This window comes from Centrocercus urophasianus, unplaced genomic scaffold, assembly GCF_019232065.1.
Source record: "Centrocercus urophasianus isolate 14NV4802_14NV808 unplaced genomic scaffold, USGS_Curo_1.0 seq_73, whole genome shotgun sequence".
Taxonomy (NCBI): domain Eukaryota; kingdom Metazoa; phylum Chordata; class Aves; order Galliformes; family Phasianidae; genus Centrocercus; species Centrocercus urophasianus.
This window is the reverse complement of record NW_024885344.1, coordinates 1,022,269-1,044,324: the sequence shown is the minus strand read 5'-3', so window position 1 is coordinate 1,044,324 and position 22,056 is coordinate 1,022,269. Positions and strand designations below refer to the sequence as shown.

Here is a 22,056-nt window from a genome sequence, read left to right as displayed (position 1 = left end):
GAGGAAAGAGAGTATCGCTCTTCTTATTCCTCAAAGTCTTCTACGCAAGGAGCCTATAGCGTAACCCCTTCTTGAGGGTAGGAAAAAGCTAAGCCGAGGCGTACGTTACGTAAGCGCACGGCGTACGCACCTTGCGTAACTGAGGCTGACGTAGAGCAGGAAGAGCCCGACCGTTTTGCGTAAAATTCTTCCGCGGGCTGTGCGGGAAGGGCTGGCGGAGGGTCGGAGGATTACGCTAATCGTGCAGCGTAGCGGCGCTTAGAGAATACGGCCGTTCGGCCAGGCGCCGGCTGCCCCCGTGGAGGAGACAACAACGGCGCTGGTGGGGCGGCGGGGCCCGGCCCAGCGGCGGCTGCTGTGGGCTGCGCGGGTTCGGTGGGCCCGGGGCTCCCTCGCAGGTTGCCGGGGGGTTGTGGGCTCAGCGCCCTGGCAGCAACGGGAGGGACAGCAGCCATGATGTCTGCTTTCTCCTGGCTGGGAGAAAATGGCTTGATGTACCCCAAACGGGTTTCAAAAGGTTGGGTCGCATCTGGCTTATTTGTCCCGTGGGAAATGAGTGAGAGTAGGGCTGAATGAAAGCATCCAAACACGGCTCAAATGCTGTTCTGATGTTACATCTTTATTATTGTGTAAACTTGAGGTCATTCTCTCCAAAAAGTAAAAGTGCATTAATAAATAATCTGGTCAACATGAAAGTATTTCAGGTCATTTTTAATTTTCCATCCTTCTGTACGTGAAACTCCACAAAGTTCCTGGGCTCTTGCTCCTGCCATTGCCGTTTCCATCAGCTATTTATTGTCAATTGAAAATGAACCAACTTCTGTTAAGATGAATAACACCGAAGCACGCAGTTTATCCCAAAACCTCTCAAATTGTTCCAAGAAGATAAAAATGCAGTCGGGGAGACAGCAACCTTGCACAAATCTTCATCCCAACTAACTGCCTTGGTGGTTATCAGCTGTACGTTTGCATGTACAGCTGATGTACATGAGTTTTCTGCCTATTCTTTGGCATCTCCAATCCCTCCAGGAGTTATTGCAAATGTGGCTTCGTTTTCAGGCATCTCAGGACTGGGAAAAAAAAGAAAGCCATGAGTGTTAAATGTAGTTATGGAACGGTCTCTCAAAGGTTCTAAGTAAAAGCAACGTGGAATATTTTAACATCTTTATGAGATGGGACGTTATCAAGATGGGAAAACGTGAAACCCACCTCTGTGAAGATGAGAAACATGAGTGAGGGGAAAGGAGGAAGTGTGGGAGAAGACTGTACAAACTTGTCTTCCACGTTTCAGATCCTGCTGACCAGGCAGCACTGGTCTCTCCACACAATTCTGCTAATATGTTTTTTAATACCTGCGTCTGCCCCAGCTCAGCGTGTAAATTGATACCCACTGAGGTCAGCAAAACTGAGTGATTTAACAGCTCTGGAATGTTCCTGCCAAGGGACAACCATGGCTCTGGGCAGCCTGGTCTGGTGGTTGGTGACCCTGCACATAGCAGGGGGTTTGAAACTAGCTGATCTTTGGGGTCCTTTTCAACCCAGGCCGTTCTATGATTCTGTGATTCTAGGATTCGATAGTCTTCTTGGAGAGATGCACATCTAGCAGGATTTATGAGGAAAGGTTACACAATGTAATACATATGATATGCAAGACAGCTTGGAATCTACTAATCTAAATCTCCCAATTGCTCCGTCCTTTCAGATTTCCTCTCAACATACCATCCAGATGCATGGTTCATTTGAAACCACCAATCAGTTCACATCTATTAAGTTTCGGCGCAATGAACTCTGACACCCTACTGTGTTCATAAAGCAGCTTCTTTCCTGCGAAAGGACAGAGATTTACCTGTCGTATATCTTTGCAATACGCAGCTCCCCTCTCCCTTTCCTCAAACTAATTCGGGTAGTTGAAGCATGAGCAAGGATGTGGCCCCCAACGGGCTTCTTTGGGTCTGCCTGAAAGCTAAACCAGCAACAACAAAAAAAGAATAGAAGGTGATGATTCACCATGCAGTTTCCAGAGGCTAATAGATTAACTGTCAGGCAACGCACAGTGAAGTCAGTAATGAATGATAAACAGGTAAAATTCAAAAGAGGATCTAAACACACCTGCCTCAAGATAGGATGCTCAATGCTCAACGTCCTCTCATCAAATTCAAGAGGTTCAAGAAAGTAAACCCTACACAACGTGTATACGCTGCTTTAAGAGACAATTAGGCATTTTCTTCAATAGTTGTTATGTTTTGTTCTGTTCACTCAAGACATAGTGAAAGAAATCATCCTGCCAGCCAGGAAAAACAGATCATTTTAAAAAATGATCACAACTGAGAGAAACCTATAGGTGTCATCTGTGAATGACTCGTGATACCAGAAAGACCAAAGGACAGCCTGAAATAGTTAGAACGTGAGGACGTGCCTTCACGTCAATGCCTCTTGCTCAGTCTCAGTCCTCATCTCTGTTAAACATGTAACCAAATATGTAACCAAAGATTAGAAGTGCAGCAGTGAGTATCGTACGTCATAGTTGCTCCTGGATCAGCGGTCATCTGATTGGTCACAAACACAGCCACGTTATATTCTGCAATGGAAAACAATGCAAAGAAGATGAACTGTATCCAATTAGATTTCAAAAATATCCTCATCTTCAGGGTAAGATCAAGGTTGTTACTGAGGCGCTTCAAATTTCAAAGGAAAGAGAAGCAAATGTTCCTTATGCCTGCTGGCTGGGTTTAACAGGAAGACAGCCTAACTTTGCTCTTGTGTCAGCTGTAATATTTATGCCAAAAATGAGCACTTTTCATTCAGAGTCCTGCTGAAGAAGCCTTTCTCAATACCCATCTTCTCCATGGCCTCCATGCCCTAGGCCTCTTCTCCCTCCCTCCGAGTGTTCCCCTTTTTTTTGATATTTACTCCATAAACACATTTACTCATTCTTTATCCGTGTTTCTGAGTCATTCCAAACAAGGAAGACTCCTGTTCATTCCATCCTCATCCCTCAGAGCATTGTGCAGCAATTAGAACGAGGCAGTGAACACAGCCTTCTCCTCTCTCTGTACCTTCTCCATTTTTATCCTGTTCTCCACGTTTCTTGTGTATTTAGACTGTAGAAGCTGGGGGAAGGCTGGAAATTTGTCCTGTTTCAAAACCTGTCCTCCTATTTAGGACTTTTCAACAGTGATCCTGGGAGAATTCTAAATGTTAAATTATTCTAGAGACTCCTTTATCCGTCACCTTGAAATAATATACTTCTGTTTCTTTTTGGTAACTGACAGAAGCATAAAGTGAGCAAGGATCCCTGGGCCAGCACCTGATTTGATAATACACTTAGTGTATTATTATACCTAATTTGATAATTACACTTAGTGGTCATGCCACCAACAATTGCTGTTTCAATACTGGTTTCAATAACACCAATCCACGTTGCCCATATTTTGCAATGTTTCCTTTACCTTCTGATATTTTTTGGAGCCTGGACAGCATCTGAGCGAGTTTCTGTTGCCGTTCAGCCAGCTCTCCACGACCACTGAAATCCACACGGAAGAGTGCCATGATGGAGTCAATGATCTGTATTGTAATTGCATTGGAGAAGTCAATACAGTGAAAAACAACAACAACAAACTATTCTGAAAGCAGCAAGTGTATGAAAAATAACAATTAGTCTTGTACCAGTAGCTTGAAGATACCAGCTTCCTCGTGGAACTTGGCTGCTACATAGTCAAGCAATTCCATCTGATGTTCACCTGATGGGAAGTAGAGCTGACAAATCAGATTAGGGCCAGAAAGAACTCTGAAGGAAAAAAAACCTGAATTTTGAAATTCCACTTTAAATGCTTGCATTCTTTGTATTTTCACCACCAGCATTTTAAGCCCATTAACAAGCTACTACTCCAGTACCCAATAGTGCTTATGTTTCTGCACGTTCCAGTTTCCACTTGCCCAGCCAACAACACTTCTTTGTGAAGAGCTCCACAAAAAAGTCTTGTTTTGAGAATTGAAAACCAGCAGAATTGTTTGAAATGAACATTGAATTAAATGACACAAAGAAATTGTACAGCCATATTATTTACGTTCATGTAAAGTCCCATTTACTTGAAGTATTAATGCAGTGTCTTCTGTCAGAGAGCATGAAACTGTTTCTGTGAAGGTCCATTCACAAAATTACAGAGAATTATCGACTGCATTTATAGAGTTAGCTTACATTCAGACATTCACTGTTGCTTCTGTTACTAAGATGGTACACTGACAACTATAATACACACGGTGGAAATGTTGCAGCATACTGCAGAACCTTGCATAGCACAGCTGGGCTGGAATGCTTACCCTGAGCTAGTCTATTGGAGTACGCCACCAGAAAAAGAAAATAGGAGCTAGCTTGTAACATTTTTGTTAGCAACAAAATGTAATTTACTCTCCTTAAGCGGGCTGGTGTCACTTAAGTAACTGAAAACTATTAACACAGAAGCCTTGGAGAAAAATCATAGTTATCATAGCAGTTGCAGTGAGGGTCTCACTCGTGTATGCACGTGCATAGAGCACGTTGTCAAGGACTGCGTCGTGGTCAACGTTGAAACGGTCAGCAATGTCACGGAGGCGGTCTGGTCGGCTGACATCAGGCAGAGTTAAGGATTTCTCTCTGTACAAACCATGCTCTTAGATAAATTTATTTTGAGGTAAAGAGAAATACATCACCTATCATCTATCGTTACATCCATGCTCTGCCTATCTGTTTATTTATTCACTGCTTTCTAAAATCTGACACCACTAAGAAAGCATGTTAAATCCCAGGGAAGTACTTAAAAGTAAATCTGTATTCTGACTAACTTTTCCAGCTTGGATTAGATAAAATGACAGAGGAAAAGCCACTGCCCTGTGGGCACTACATGCTGTGCTCTCCAAGTTTTCTGTGCCCATCATATTGTTTCCCATGCGTGAAGCCATCTGGAGCCTGCTACTTGCTTGAAATTAGAACAAAATGAACTGTCTTTCCAGTTCAAGGTACCTGTAGCTTTCAGAAACCCAAAAGATACAAAGTGTTTTCAGTATCAATGAAGATAATCTTTCCACCCGTGTAGCCGTCGGGCCCCGGCAGCTGAGCTGTCACTGGAATGAATCAGAGTAAAATGAATAGCTGGAAAAAATATTTTCTCACATTATTATTTTTAATAAAACATGATGGCTGTTTACCTGTATCACAGAGAGCCACTGGTTTTAATCACTGTGGAAATCACTAGTTTAGCCTCTTTAAAGTGAATAAGCTAAAATACTCAATCCATTCAGTTGTGATCATTCGGGCGAAATAACTCTGCTGACTAACTTAGGTTGCACTGAATGGAAGAGTCTCCATTTTTCCAGCAGGCTCCACAATTCCCTTTATGCCACGGTGTCCAGTTAAGTGAATGTTTGTCTACCTGGTGTCCTGTAAGTATATTCTAGAAGTGTAATGGTTACAGTAGTTATTACTGACTGCTATCTACACGTTGTGAGATAGTGCTGTGGAATTGGAGTCCTGGCACTGCCCAAGTCTTTGTTTAACCAGTTCATGTTAGCCAGTGGTATCCTGCCAGTGTCCTTTCAGAATGTCATTGTCAGCAAAACTTCTTGAACCCAGGAAATTAAAAGCTGACAAAGAATCTTGCCTTTGCAAGAGCAATGGTCCTGTCCCCGTTGTGACTTCTATTTGTGCTTTGCTTTTCCAGGTAATGTGTGTTTCTCCCTAAGATGGCTTATGGTCTTCTCTCTCCTTCTGGCAACACTTAAACTGGTGTGAGCAGTATTAATAAGTAATTATATACATGAGTTCTGTATTCAAACACATCTATTAGAAAGAGTCACCACGTTTTTTTCACTATATTTCTAGAGATAGAATATTCTGACTTGCTTTTATGTGTTGAATTTGTCGTAAGGAAAAAAACCCAACACTCCCTGTTTTAAGGTAGCACACTTACCACAAAGGGTATGAGACAGCTGTGTTTTGCCTGTCCGAAACTCTGTTAAATAAAGAAAAAAAAAGTCACTTTCTACTTTTTTTTTTTGTCTTTTCTTCCAAGTTTGCCAAATTCTGTTACTGCAAAAATTCACCTCTGTTTCTCTATTCGCACATTTAAATCCTGATATATAAATCACATTATGTGCAGTAGAAATATCTTGGATGAAAAGCAAAATATGAAATGCTTTCATCTGGTCTTGCTTGACTGCTGTGTTTATTTCTACTTTTCTGTAGAAGTCAAGTACCACAAGGCATGGATGGGAAATTAGTAACTGAGGAAGGAGGAAAAATGAGTGGTTGCGTTCCACTTTGACCCCCCAAAACAGGATCAGGCCCAGTTGTATTTTCAACTAAATGATCAAGAAGTTTTTTAATCTCATGACATCAAATCACACAGGTCTCCAATTTATCTTCTCCAAAGAGCAGATTACTGTGTTTTCCACACTCTTCTTACTGTTTTTGAAGTGTTAACCACTAACTGATGGAATTTACTCTAACAACTGATTGCAAAATCTTGTATGGAATTCAATGCATGCCAAGTGTACATAAATAGAATATCTTTTGTGCCATTACTGAAGAGGAACAGAGATTGCATCAGGGAAATCTTTTCCATAACAGGAAATAGTTACTAGCAGTATTAATAATGGTATGTCATTCTGAATCAGCATGCCCCTCAAGTCTAGTGATTACTCAGCTCAAACTTAGTCTGCAAGCAATTCAGCATGAAAAAAGGGAAAAAATGTATGAATTATTTCTTCTTCCACTCATGCAAGTATTCATCTTTGACTACGGTGTGATGTTTTGCAGAAGTGATCCAGCTTGATTTAAAATAAACTATCGATCTAAACTATTCTTTGTCTGTTTGATAATACTCATTTAATGTAGTTTTCTCACCTCCAAAGGCCTCAGTGATTGCCATGCTTTCAATCCCACCACCTAGAAGTTTGCTGCAGAAAGGCAGACAATTATGATATAGTTAAAGCCACAACATCACAAGAGGAAATGAAAAAAGAGAATTTTTTTCTACTTCAAGACTTGTTATATTTGTCCTATAGCAAGGCACTAAATGACCACTGAGTGATAAAATATTAAATCAATCCTCCTTACTGCATGTGAGAGAAAAATGCATAGAAATGATTACTGGAAAAGAGAAGATAGAAAGCATCTCTAAGACATAAAGTTCCATACAAGTATTTCAAGGGAAGACAAGGGAAGACTTAGACTTAACAATTTTGACTGTAGACCTTCAGGTTGTTTATTTAATGGGGTGAAAAAATGGTGATCAGGATCATCAAATGATGGTCAAGATTTTTGTGAATAAACAGTTTTGCAAACTGTTTATTCACAATGACTGCCTGGTTTCCCTCAGAAAAGGAGTTGGTTTCATTGCTTACAGAGTCAGGCATCTCTGAGCCAGCACCAGCTCTAAATGCAAAATAACCTACATGTCCTAACTGATTTTTTGTTCTTTTATATTTTTGTTTCTCATTCAAGACAATAAATATAATTGGAACAGGTTGTGCTAAGGCAAGGGAAAAGTAGATGTAAGCTTACTCGAATTCCTGGCTGCCAGTAGTAATATGAAATACCATCTTCCGTTTTTGACTGTACTCAAATGCAGTTAGGAAGCCTGGCTCCTAAGGAAGACCAAAGAGAACGTGAGAGGTTTATTCTGGTGAGCTTCAAGCTGAAGGCAGAGCAGGATATCCCACCCGGATAGCTTCTGTCTACCACAGCCTCATTTACACACATTGGGTATGAAAAGCACCACAACATTCGTCTGGCTGCTGCAAAATAGAAAGAACATAAAGAACAGTGAGCCGGATTGTTTTCAAAATTATCTTGATGATGTGGAGGAAGATTCTATGTAGAGAAATGCTGCATGGCAATTTAGAGAGGCCAGCATAAATTTAAATTGTCAAGAAAGTGATTGGCTTACAATCAGCTTATTTGCAGCTTCTTTAATCTTGTCCACTTTGACCTCTGAAAGCCCTTTTACACTGCACAGTGCTCGTCTTGTTGTCATCTGGATTCCTTTGATAGTGCAGATCCCAACTGACTTCAGTTTTTTAATATCTGCCATGTTCTGCAAAGAAAGTTCCTTTCTATGAGTACTTGTGACAGATAGCAACCAGTTGGCAAATTAAACCTTTGAAACACTTTATTATACACTCATCTGCACGTATATTTTCATAAAGAAACGTATTTACAAAGCAAACTCTTCCTGATGTAGTTTGTGACACCCAAACATCAGAAAACTTTGAGTCACATCAGTGTGAGGATCACGGTGCAGGCTATGCTGGGTCTGGCTGTGCTCAGCCTGTCCCTGTTCAGGGCTGGTCTTTCTAGATCCAAGCTAATAGTAAAGAAATAGAACGGATTATTTCAGGTGTTGTAGAGTCTAACCTAAAAAACCCTGTCAAACTCAATCTGTCCTTGTTCCCCTTGCACAGATAATCTGTAAACCAGGTAATCTGATCACAGCTGGGAGCTGACTTGCATAGGTGGTAGGATGCTGACTCTAACCTCTGTGACGTTCCTGCATGTTGACAGCAAGTCCAAAGCAAAACACACCTAACCTGCCAGATCCAACAGGCACTTGCATCTGGAATGGGTTTACTAGAGTTTTTAATTCATTGGATACAGCATGACTCAATTCAGCACCCTGCAGGCGTGTTTTGCCTCCTCCCACCTCACATCAGAAATCTGATATCACTGAAATGTAAAGGCAAGGAACAAATAGCTCACAAGAAACATACCATGGGAAAGGCTGGGGGTAATACTGCAATTTACCATCTCCAGCCAAGTTATTTATTTAAAAGAACAAACAAACAAACCACACTATGAGCTGGATGAATCATTTATGTATCTAGTGCGTGGATATAAGAGACTTAAGATGGGAGGGGGGCTATGGAAAGAATTAATTGTGGTCACTGGGAAGCTTACTTTTCATCCTGTGAGATATTTTTGACTATTACATTAAGAGGGATAGGTGAGGTAAAATCAATCACAAATGGAAATGACACTTTCACCCAAAAAAAAAAAAAACAACAAAACACCAAAAATCAGTAATTAAAAAACAAAACAAAAACAATATTGAGTTGTTGTTCATGTAGTGTTTTTCATATTAAGACAATAGACTTCTGCTGCAAAGACCATTTTTCTAGGCCAAAACTCACTCTTCGACTTCCTCATTTCTCAGTGGCCTTGTCTTACTGATCTCATCAAACTTAGGGCTGCTCCACATTACAATTCCCTGAGCAGCAGATCTGGTCACAGAAGTTCTTCTTCTCTGCTTCCCAGATACATCTTTTACCAATTGTTTGTTTACCAGCCAAAGTGCTAGAATTCTCTTCTTCTAGTTGATACCACGAAGCATTCAGCAGTTGTCCTGGCTGAACACACGGACACAGCTGCCCCCTTACACCACCTGCTTATCCTGACCCTCCCAACCTTCTGGCGTAGCATCTCTGCCCTAGTTGTACTTCTCTGAGATGGAAACAGGAGCATAGCAAGAATTGAAATGAACAAACAAACAAACTACACAGATCATATTTTTTGTTGTCATGCTTTTTGCATGAATTGATTTACAGATGCAGTTTGCAGTGTGGCTACGACAGATGAAGCAGGAGCACATGCCTGAGGGCAGGAACTCAGCAGTGGCACTGGGATCACAGAAACTTGATTCCTATCAAACACTTTAGAACATCAAACCCCAGCCTGGGTTCTGCAAATCTGACTCTTTGTGGCTGTGCTGACACATCTACTAAATACTTTTCTCCCTATCCCTCTGGGGGAAAAAAGATCTAGAACCCTAAAAACTACTTTAAGCAAGTGAAATTAATAGGTATAGGTCATCATATGCTCACTGGCACAGATGAGAATAACATCTTCCCCTAAGAAGTAGGAATAAACACTTGGATGGGAGAAGAAAAATAATAGAAAAGGAGCAGGAGACTTTCAGTAAGCCAGATCTGTCTCCAAAAACAGAATGACGAAGAACAGTCTAAGTCACTACTCCTTATTTCCAAGATTTTCCATAACTTAGCAACATTTTTCTGCATTCTGTGCCTCGTTCGATATCGACAAGCTTATACAGCTCTCTTCCAGCTCACGAGGTCAGCCTCTTTGGGCTAATTTTAATTTTTTAACATGAGAATTTGTGTATCTTTCTTATCCTATACCGTTGTTACAGCTCACTACTTCATTATCCTCTCCAGAACTCTTTAAAACCATGACAATGAGTTGTCAATAAGAAAGTGAACAACAGTTACACTGCTGACATGCTGAGTGCAGTAACTGTAATGCTGGATAATGCTGGCCCATTGTGTCTGTCAGCCCTGTCTGTATCCATCTACAGTCATTTAACTTAAATTACTTCAGCAAACCAAACTTCTTATTCTGCTTTTCTAACACTGAACATTCTGACCCATGAATCAGCCTCCAAGGTAAATATATAATAACAGTAATCCAAGAAAAAGCTAATGCTTATGTGACAGTAATGTTCATGATGAGAACAATTCATATTTGATGAAAACTCTCCACTTACTTCTCCAGCTATTAACAGTTTGTTCACTCCCACTCTACTCCCTTAAAGAGCCTTCCAAAAATAATTTAGCAACAACTGCCACAGTGTAATTTCAAGGGAACCAAAAATGCAGGTATAATTACAAAGACTGGCAGGAATAGGAAGTGATCTACTATGTGGTTTTAATATAAGTTAGCAGCTAGTTGGCTTTTCAAGAAGTACTGGGTGCTAAATATTTTGAGTATCTTGACACTTTATGTAGGAATCTAGTGAGAACGAGATATTTTGAAAGCCTGTCTTATCACCAAGGGCAAAATTTGTCTTCACATGACTGATTTAGAATTATTTGTGAGGAGAAATTTACATGGACAATGATGTGCAGATAAGTCACTGGCAATACTTACAATCCCATGCTTTTGTAGCAGATCAATGTCCTGAAAAAAGGATTCCTAAAAATAAAATAAAATAAAACAAAAAAATTGAAAATAGATTTTTATTTTTCTTAAAATTATATCTAGCTCACTCTGTGCTTCAAATTTGTAAGCCTTGAAATGGTTTTCCCTAATAACACGTCTTGTTGAACTACCAAAATAAGAAAACCCAGAGTAAGCCAAGAACACCTACACATTTCCTACCACTTTCTTCATCAAATATATCTTCACAGGCAAGTAACTCTGCTGTATTAATAAACTTGCGTTAGGATCACGTCTTGACTCTTTCATCCACTGTTCTTCAGCCTTTTCTGGCTGAAGAACTTTCTGGCTTTTCCTTGAAAGCTTCAAATTAACTGATAATCCCCCGACATTTAATATCGAAGTACGAGATGTAAAGCAATAATGATAATTCCATTAAAAACTGTGCATAGCTTTGGAAAGGTTAGTGAAGAGCATCTGAAGAACACAACTGTACAGAGACAATGAGATTTTCTTGGTGTTAGACTACAACAAAATGTTAAATGAATTGAACTTCCTGTTGGTGGTTTTTGGGGACTGCCTGTCTCTCTGTGGGCTTCAGTACACTGTAACAATACCTTCAGACATCTGCTGTACCTGTTTTTCAAAGAACCATAAATTTACCTCATCATCCTGGTATCCAGATTCTTCTTGGACTACTTGATCCTCCATGGCCTTCATTGTGAAAGAGCAGGCAATAAAGTATCAATTGGTACTGAAAAAAGCAAGCAAAGACAGTACTGGGACCGGAATAAATGTGCAGGTAACTGTAAAAGGACTTTTAAAATGACCTCAAACTGCACAAACTTTAAGTTTGTCATCACATATGGATTTAAACTGGGATTCTGCATTCCTCTCTTTCTCCAAAAGGAGAAAACCTACTCTCCAGTGAAGTAATTTGTCTAGAAAAGGTTTAACTGGTGTTAAGAAAACAGAACTCATTCCCCTGTAAGAATCTTGGGTCCCAGTGTGGGGACATTTTAAATGATTTATCATTAGTAGAATTTATTGCCATAAGCAGTAGCATTGTCAGATAAAAAGGACAATATTGCCTCTAAGTTATTTGAAAGCAGGAAAAATGAACAGTTCCTTATGATTTCATAACCTGCTGTACCAGTTTTGTAATTTTGTAAATTGTTAGGCTGCTTCTGTCTTAACTGTCAGCTTGCCTTCATTGCTCTAGTTTTGTAAAGTGCCTCATCCAGAAGATTGTATATGTTTGCTTACTCATCCTCCTTAATAAAGTCCATGAAAAGAATATGATGTTTTCTGTGAACCTACAAGATGAGCTACATTTAACAGAGGATGAGATAATTTAGAATAAATTGCTGCAAATAGCTTTTTTTTTTTTTTTCCCCAGCTTTCAAATAGATACAGAAGGTCTGCATAATTTGTTGACAGGAATCACAGAATCACATGTTCACAGAATCATATCACTTGGAGGGGATCCTTAAAGATCATCTAGTCCACCTCCCCTGCAATGAACAGGGACACCTACAGACAGATCAGGGTGCTCAGAGCCCCTCCAGCCTGACCTTGGATGCCTCCTAGAAGGGGACATCCATCACCTCTCTGGGAAACCTGTTTCACTGCCTCACCACCCTTGCTGTAAAATGCTTTTTCCTTATAACCAGTCTAAAACTTTCAGTCTGAAAGTATTTCTCCATGTCTTATCCCAACAGACCCCGCTAAAGTCTGTCCCCTTCTCACAGCCCCCTTTGGATACTGAAAGGCCGCTCTCCACTCTCAGATCTCCCCAGAGCCTTATCTTCTCAAGGCTGAACAGCTCCAGCTCTCACAGCCTGTCAATCTTGTATATACAGAAGATGGGAAAAGTGAGAAAGAAAATATAATTTTAAGATGATCTTATTTGGGTTTTGAAGTGAGTATATGATGCAATCACTTTTGTTAATATTTAGTGGAAACATTCCTATAAAATTAGCTGTTTCTGATAGTGTCAGGATATGGGTTTTTTTGCATTGCAGCCTTCCTGTATTTAAAAGGGGATTATAAACAGGAGGGGAATCAACTTCTTACTTCGGTAGACAGTGATAGGGCAAGGGGGAATGATTTTAAGCTCAGTGAGGGAAGGTTTTGATTAGATGTCAGGGGGAATTTCCGCACAGAGAGAGTGGTGAGGCTCTGGCACAGGCTGCCCAGAGGGGCTGTGGGTGCCCCATCCCTGGAGGTGTTCAAACCCAGGTTGGATGGAACCTTGGGCAACCTGGTCTAGTATGAAATGTGGAGGTTGTTGGCCCTGCCTGTGTCAGGGGGGTTGGAACCTGCACTCTGAGCACAGTTTCTCCCTCCTATTCCTCACCCTGAGGCAACTGACACCCCCCAGAAGAACCAGGCAGCCTCAAACCTGTGCCTTCCTGCAGACTAGGAGGAACAACAGAGCAATTATACCACTCTCTAATTGAAGCTTTAGTGATGAGCCAAATCCTCCTCCCGTTGCTGGTGCAGTGAAGGCTCAGAGCGTTCCAGTCGTCACAGCCTGCAGAAAACCAGATACAAGGCTGGAAGTGTGTGAACACGGCAAATCCATTAAGAAGTAAGGATCTTTGTGAGGAAATACAACCGTTTTTGGGTGCCCTAGGAGCTATTTGTTGGGTACATGAGCAAAGTCGGCCTGCTGCACTGCGCTGAGCAGACATGGGCTGTGTGACAGGCACTCGTCCTGGTCACACCATGCTGGGTTTAACAAACGATTCGTGAGCTGACAGAAACATTGCAGCCCACTCGACTGGGGCCGAGCTTGGGCCTCTGTTACAAGCTGAAAAACGCCCTGTCCGCTCCCCCACCCCGTGGCTGACCGGCATTACCCGATTGAATCACCACATCCCCGGACCCACCCTCAGCCCCAGCACCGCCCTGAGCGCCTCCTCCTGAGGCAGCGCCCCGCCTTTCCCGCCCAGAGAATGAGGGCGATGGCGGAGCCCGCTTCCTCGCCGTCCCTCCGCAACGCAACGCTGAGCGCATGCACTGCGGGTGCTTGAGAAATCGAGCAGTTTATGTCCGTGCCTGGATCCTGAATGCCTAAGGCTCAGTCTGCAGCGAGGAACTGGCTGGCACAGCTTTTGAAAACGGCATTATTCCACAAGAGCTGTTCCAGAAGAGCACTTCGGCAGGCAGTCCTTTAGCCTAAAGATCAATCCCTTCACAGAAGCGTGCTATTACTCCAGGACCGAGCGCACATGCAGGGAGTGATCTTTTGGGTGCCGCTAAGTGGCCCCACAACAGCTAATGCATGTGTAAACAGACTGCTGAGCAGGTTGCCCAAAGTAGTGCTGGATCCCCATCCCTGGAGACATCCAAGCTCAGGCTGGAGGGGCTCTGAGCACCCTGATCGAGCTGTGGGTGTCCCTGTTCATTGCAGGGGAATTGGACTGGATGGCCTTTCGGGTTTCTTTCCAATTCAAACAATTCTATGATTCCCTCACATTTCCTCTTCTTGGAAGAGCCAATGAACGCACAGAGTCTGAAGACCATCTTCCAATCCAAAGTGCAATTTTGGATAACAGATTCCCCCCAATATCCTCAAAGAGCTGGGATCACTAACTGTTCACCTGGCTCCCAGCAGATGTTAAAGAATCACAGAATCATTTCAGTTGGAAAAGACCTCTAATTTCACCTAGTCCAGCCGTGAGCCCATCCCCACCATGCCCACTAACCATGTCCCTCAGTGCCACGTCCACACGGCTCTGGAATACCTCCAGGGACAGCTGGTGCCACTGCAGCACCGCTTTTCCTGGGAAGAAATGCTTCCTAATGTTCAGGCTGAACCTCCCCTGGTGCAACTTGAGGCCATTCCCTCTCATCCTGTCACTGTTACCTGGGAGAAGAGGCTGACCCCCACCTCATCACAACCTTCTTTCAAGTCACTGTAGAGAGCAATAAGGTCTCCTCTGAGCCTCCTCTTCTCCAGACTGAACATCCCCAGTTCCTCCAGCCGCTCCCCATCAGACTCGTGCTCCAGACCCCTCACAGCTCTGCTGCCCTTCTCTGGACACACTCCAGGGCCTCCATGTCTTTCTTACAGTCAGGGGCCCAGAACTAAACACAGCACTCAAGGTGCAGCCTCACCAGAGCTGAGTACAGAGGGACGGTCACCTCCCTGCTCCTGCTGGCTGCACTATTGCTGATACAAGCCTGGATGCCATTGGCCTTCTTGGCCACCTGGGCACACTGCTGGCTCATGTTCAGCTGGCTGTCAACTAACATCCCCAGATCCTTTTCCTCCATACCCGCATAGCTTTCAAGCCACTCAGGCTCAAGCCTGTAGCAATCCATGGGGTTGCTGTGAACGAAGCTCAAGACTCCACACGTGATCTTATTGAAGCTCTTACAGTTGGCCTCAGTCCATTGATCCAGCCTGCTCAGATTCCACTGTAGGGCCTTCCTACCCTCAGGCAGATTGACACTTTCTCCCAGCTTGTGTTATCTGCAAACCTACTGAGGGGGCACTCAGTCCAATGCAATGTCTCCACACACTCCATCACCTAACACAGCAGGCTTGCATGCCATGCAAGTCAAGGCATTCCCATCGCATCCCATTACTGCCATCCTCACCGTGAACCTACAACTGGGCGTTGGTGAGGTGTCATCTGCATTTCCTTTCATTTGAGATTGTTCCAGCTCCAACAAGGCAAAACTCAAGTTAAACCACTGCCACAAAATACATAAAAAATATTCAGCTGATTTTGTCATCTTAAAAAAATGTTTTAATCCATGGTTACAGGGGGGAAATAATGTGGTTCTTATACTGCTTGCTTCTGTGTTTTATTTAGGTCTATACAGATCAAATTCAGAGAGTCAAATACATAAACAAATGCCCTTTCTGAACTTTCAGGCTTGCAGTACGCCTGTACCTACACAGGACAGAATAATCTGATATTTGGCCTTGAAGAATATAGCCCAGGAAGATTCAGCCTCCTGAGGAAATGATGGATTACATGTCTGTGCCATTAATATTAAAGAGATGCCAGGTGAATGCAGGGCCACATCAGGATGGATGTGACTGGAGAAGAAAAGATGCCAGAGACAATTTATTCATTAAAGCAAACAAACAAACGCAGATGAGTGAACACATGCAGTTACTTTTCTGCATCAAGAAGAAATAATCTTTAAGTATATGAACTATATAAAGACATTAGATGATAACAGTCTAAGCACTAAAGCTTCCTTTTCTTTGTAATGATTTCAAAATCTTATTATAAAATAGATAATTCTTAATATGTGATAAAGGATGTCATGAAAAAAAATAAGTATAAAAGGAAGACTAGAAGAAAGGAGGCCACTTTTAAGTTTTGCAAAACCTAATCCCAGTTAACAGCCTTTCTGGAGACATGCACCAATTTATCATATGCAGAGTCCATCAAAAAGACAGAATAAGTAAGTAAAGCTTTCCCTTCTGAAAATGAGTACTTTTAAGATATGAAAAGCAAACCAGTAAAAGGCAACAATAGGGCTGAAAGGGTCAAGAAGAGATTATCTAGTTCAAAGCTGAATCAGCTGAACTGGGAGGATGTTTGCTTGCCTGGGGAAACTGGACTTTGTTTTACTAGACGGTTGTGAGGGTTCTTTTGGAGAAAGAACCAGATAATTTCTGGTCCTGGCTTCTGACTATTCTTGCCATCATCCCTGAACTCCATCTTTCACTTGGTAATGCCATTTTGTTTGTAAAAGTGTGCTATATACTTTAAGCTAACTTCTAGTTTTAAAAGATCAAACAACCGTGACTAATTCTTGCATTCTTGTGTCTTCTACTGCAAAAGAAACAAAATGCCAGCACAGCCAGCTCTAAAATAATTGCTCCATACTGATGCATTAGTGTGCACAGCTTGCTCTTACCTGCTCTCCTCTTTTGGGGCTACAACATTGTAACCATGTAGTTCTCTGGTATTGCCATTCCCAGTTATTACAGTGAATTTCTAAGGCCTCAGGGCTGAGGCTTGTCAGGCTTGCTTTCTCTGAGCTTTGCTTGACCCTTCTGTAACCTCATTTTACTCAGTTAGCTGGGATAGCAGCTTCTATAAATGACCAGGTGTCTCTGGCTAATTTGTTTTACTTCTGTTTATCTGTGTTGTACAGCCATTCTTTCATTAAAAATAAAAATTAAAAAAAAAAAAAGCAATAACAAATGGTTATTATGTAGAATGAGAGATTTACAGCTAGCACAGTGATGGAGTGTAGAGAAACACAGGCCTGGTGCGACAGCAGAGACCTTAAGAACTGTGGACATGATGTGGTATAGAGGAGCACAGGCAAGTGATGATAACAGGCAGGACATGGGCTTGACAAAAGGAACTTGATGGCTATAAAGAGCTCATCAGTGATAAAATAAGTGCAAATCTGGAGCTGCCCAGCTGGTTTTAGGGTAACAAAGAAATAGTATCTAATATATGTCATGTGCACCACGCATAGCCAAATCAGGCATAACGTGGAGATGCAGACCAGAGAGTAAGGGTATAAATGTGTGCTAGCAAACATAAAAAGGACACCAGGTGAATCCTTGAGTGAGGAAGAAACCACCAACATGAACATCATATTCCTCCCAGTGAAAGACTCCAGATACTGACAGCTCTTTAGCACTTCTCCCACAAGTACCAGAATGAAACCACCAACCTTACAACCCACAGAAGTAGTGGAAGGGAGAGAGAAATACAGGGAAAAGGAGCAGAAACCAAGAACCGTGTGCGTGTGCTTCAGTTTTATAGAGGTATTTTCACTGCATCATTATTCTTTCCCTTTTTCTAAGTTATATCTGGGTCAGTAAACATTACACCTTTTCTATTTTACTAACAAGACATTCTTGGCTTCACATATGCATGATGTTGTCTGTAAAGGAGATTCATTACTTGGTGTGCAATGAGCCAATTCCCACACACTCAGGAGAGACATTTCTTTTTGTTCAGACCTGGGTGCTCCAAGGAAGTTTCCACCAACCAAACACAACAGTGCCATTTTCTTCACTGTGTTCATACATTAAATGCACATGCACTCTGCCTATGCAATACAGAACACCTACTACTTATATATTCATAAGGTTAGACAAGCACAATACTCAATCAACATTAAACTTAAGATTCTATTACAGTAACAATACGTTATCAGCTTTACATACACACAGTTCTGCACACACACACACACACACACACTCAATTGCTATAACAAAATGCAGTTGGGGAAATATGTTACTCTGAATCATGAAATAACTAATTTGGGAGACACGGGTCTTTATAACACTAGGAGAGCTTTCTAAACAGCTGTAGCAAATTCCAAAATAACTGTTCTTATCTAACTCCACACACACAGATCTTTGTTCTGGAGAAAGTGCATGTTGTTCTACATTGATTCAATCAACTTTATAAAGCTTGTGGAAAAGATAACCAGGGAAAGCAGACTGATTATGGAATAAAACTGCCCACATATGTAGCTAGGGGGAAGCGTAGTTGCAGACATCTTTGGTCATTTGAATTAGCCTCCAAGGTCAGAAAAAAATTACTGCTGCTTTCTTCATCCTGATTTATTTACCATGAAATTATGATCAGCCTTCACAGTCAGTAACAATGCCACTGACAAGCCTGCATTTGAATTGAAGGTCAGTCACAGACCCAGTTCAAGTCTGTAGGCGAATTATCTTCATTTCACTCAACTAAAAAGGCAGAATTGCCTAAATATTCTGCTCACGGATGAAATAGGAAACCACCATCCAAGCTCTGGGCCTGAGTGGAACATTGCATGGCCAGACCGGCACGCTCTCCCCAGCATGGCTGCTGCAGCCCTCAGACACAGCTCTGCTCTGAGCCAGCTGGGCATTTGTCATGCTCTGCTTTATATAAGTGGCTTTGCATTTCTACTCCTTGAATTCACTCTGGTGCTTATCTGAACAGTAAATAAAGTCAAGATGGGACCAGGCAGCTAGTGGGGTGGGGAAGAGAGTCAGGAGAAATTGCTTTGGTTCAAGGTTGGATCAATTTTGTCATTTGATGGACATCTGTTGTTCCTTTAGAGAATGCTCTGGAAGTGAAACACAGGAGGGAGAATTTGCCTGGTGGGAGCTGTATATGATGGTGCGTGAGACAGGAAAGGAGAGAGAAGCAACAGAATGAGCTCTTTAGAAAAAACAAAAAGAGACAGAAAACTTGACTTAAGCAGACTGGACCCCAGAAAGAGTTAAAACAAAACTGCTCATAGATGAAACTGCCATGCTGCAGGACACAGGACTGTGTGTATTCTTTACAGCAAAGACATTCTGTCTCCTAATACAAACAAGCTGGAAGTACTGCAAATATTGTCTTAGCTGCTATGGCCAAAAAAAGTCAATGCTTCTCTAATTTATTCACACATCAGCATTGAGAATTAATCTAAATTAGACTCAAAGCAGAGCAGCTTTATCCACAGAACACGGAAGAGCAGTTTTCAGTGTTACAGCTAAAAAAGGTATAATTAATTGAATGTTTTCCTTTTCTCCTCTAATATATTACAGCTCACAGAAGCTGAGTGCTTCTGTTGTCAAGTAGATTGAATAATGTCTTTGAGTGCACTGCTCTGTTTTGTACTGAGGGCAGCATTTTCATTGGCATGCTTCAGAAACAAGAATGTATTTAATGTGCAGCTAATAGAAAATAGATAATTTCCAAGTTACAGGAGACTTCACTGCTCACATCGATAAATGGCATTTTGCAAGCAAAACATTTTGCAGTCATATTTGGAGGAGGTTCAGCACTGGCACGAGAGACATTTCTTCTTAAAAAAAAAAAAGAAAAAAGAAATAAATCCAAACTGAAGAACATCAACTCAAAAAGCTAAGAATTGTCACAGTGCTTCCATGCACTTAGCAAGTTTGGAAAAGTTAGTGTTTTCTTGCTCAGCTTCTGAGCTTGTGATAGCTTTTTTTTTTTTTTTTTTTTAAACCAGCCACCCTGCAGAACTGGATGTGCTCTTCTTTTTGGCCACTTTCCTACTCTCTGCTTTGCTGCTGCTTCTGCAAGTGAGTTTGCATGTAAACCACAGAAACAAATACATCTTGCTCCATTTGTATATTTGTATTGTGTATGTTTGCCAGGCCAGTGGCAGGAAGAGATCATGATCAGTTTCTTTTCAAATTTAAAAGCTTGGATAGACATCACCTGCCTTATCACAGTTATTTTTACTTTAGAACAACAGTTAGAACTCTCAAAAGGGTTGTAGTTAGCCTTATAATATGGTGTTTCCTTGATTTTGCTACACATAAAACCTCAATTTTGCAAATGGTTCAGGTAAAAATTTGCTGCAGTCTCACAATTTGAACTTCAGTGAATGATTAACGCGGTGATTCTGATGTTTAACTCCTTGCTCCTCCTTCCTTGGATTATCAGTTTCTTTGCCTGCCATACTGGAAACGTGTTTATACCTAAACATTTTCTCTGTATCACACAGTAACCTTTCAGGCTCTTCTCTCTTGGTGTTTTCTGCTGAGTTACTGATTATGAATGATAAGCAACTTTTTTTCTCCTGGAACTCAGCACAGGTGCACAGCTCTCACTGGGTTCAATACACCCCAATACTTCCCTCTGCAATCTTTCTTTCTGCTTATCTGCCCCTCTTGTTGTGTTCCTTTCCTACTGGATTATTAAGGCAGTGCTTTCTGCTCTAATGGCCGGACAATCCAACATAGAGGAAAGGGTCAAAGCTTCCAAGAACAAATTTCACACATGACTTCTGCTCTTAGGTCAAGGAGATGGGTAGCAGACCACACAGTGACTCTCATATGTTCAACTGGAAAAACAGCATTCGGTATTTTAACTGCAGCCATAAGGGGTTTTTAAGTGAACAGCCACTGAGCACATTCCCACCAGCACAGTGCCAAGGCAGCAAAAGCAAACTGGAGATAAGAAGCTGATGAGAATAACAACAATCCTTCATCCCAGGCATTGTTTGGAATGATTGAGCGGCCTTGAAGGAACTCTATCTAAAGTTAAAAGCACCTGCAAATTGGTTCATGAGACTGAACTACCTGGGCAGAGGATTTGCCTGTCTGTTGCTTCAGAAGGAAGTTACGTATATGTATAATCAATAGATATCAAGATGTTATAATCACAATATAGTTGTATAATCAGTAGATATCAAGATGTTATAATCACAATGTAATCAAGAGAGGTAGGCAAAGTAGACAACGATAACAAAAAGAAGATAAGTGGAAGAGCTTACCCTTCAGCTGGGCTCACCACAAAACACCAAGAGAGCTGATCTCCAGAAGAGATCCTTCCCCACTGGCAGCCAGCTCTTCAATAGGTCTAGGAGGAGTGCAGCCAGGCTCCACCCCTTCCAGCAGCACAGGTGAATTGCCTTCAGCTGTGCTCCTCTGGCTGACTCATGGCTCGCCTCAGGTGATCAATCAGAGGTTCAGGCCGTGACTCAGCAGTTCCCATACAGTATATTTGATAGAAAAAAAGGCAGAAGGAAATTCCAGGCACTACTGCAGTAAGAATGAAGTATACAGTCACCAACACTATTAGGATTCCTAAAGAGGAAACGCTAAAAACCTGTTGAGGAGCATAGAAGTACGACAGATGTCAAACTATCACCATCTTGAGACTAAAAAATATATGCAAAGCACCAGAGTTTAGAATCTGCATCTATCAATAATTTGAAGACAACATAAGTTGTGTAAGCTCTCTTACCGGACCCCCATCCAGAGAATGGAAGAAGGTACTCTCAGCTGTACTTCTGGATGTGATGGAAGGTTCTAGCAGGGAACAAGGAAGGAATGTTACTGGCTACGGGAGAGAATCTGTGGGGATAAGCTGACAAAGAAGCAGCACTAGAAAGTACAAAGCAAGGCCACTGCAGTACTCCCTGTAGGTGAGCAAATGCCTTTAGGAATTGCTAGTGTATTGCAAAGTAGACTTGGATGCCAACAAGAAGATCAGCTATGAAAAATTCACTCATCTACAACATCTTCCATCCTTCTCCATATCATCACCTCTCTAGGATGAGGTGCTATTTCGGTCATGATTTCAGCATATATTGACACTGCCTGGAGGTTTGAAACAAATGCCAGCAGACTGCATTCCTTTCATCTAGCAGCACAGGACTGTGAATCC

The 22,056-nt window shown here is 41.8% G+C and overlaps 1 protein-coding gene across 5 annotated transcripts; it reads right to left on the bottom strand.

Moving 5' to 3' along the window:
* Window positions 1–605: 605 nt before the first annotated feature.
* DMC1 (DNA meiotic recombinase 1) lies at window positions 606–21,198 on the bottom strand. Of its 5 annotated transcripts, none has more exons than XM_042837830.1 (15): window positions 21,161–21,198; window positions 13,332–13,463; window positions 11,591–11,681; window positions 10,919–10,963; window positions 7,926–8,072; window positions 7,541–7,623; window positions 6,881–6,933; window positions 5,946–5,987; window positions 5,028–5,100; window positions 4,512–4,603; window positions 3,667–3,740; window positions 3,450–3,564; window positions 2,518–2,578; window positions 1,847–1,963; window positions 606–1,070 (listed from the first exon to the last, which is right to left on the bottom strand). In XM_042837830.1, exons 3-15 carry the CDS (start codon window positions 11,645–11,647, stop codon window positions 1,001–1,003), a joined length of 1,029 nt encoding a protein of 342 aa, XP_042693764.1. In that variant the 5' UTR covers window positions 11,648–11,681; window positions 13,332–13,463; window positions 21,161–21,198; the 3' UTR covers window positions 606–1,000. The 5 variants fall into 5 exon arrangements, with proteins under 5 accessions (XP_042693764.1, XP_042693763.1, XP_042693767.1 ...); XM_042837829.1 differs by having other exon boundaries at window positions 13,376–13,463; XM_042837833.1 differs by lacking the exon at window positions 1,847–1,963 and having other exon boundaries at window positions 13,376–13,463.
* Between the last annotated feature and the right edge of the window lie 858 nt (window positions 21,199–22,056).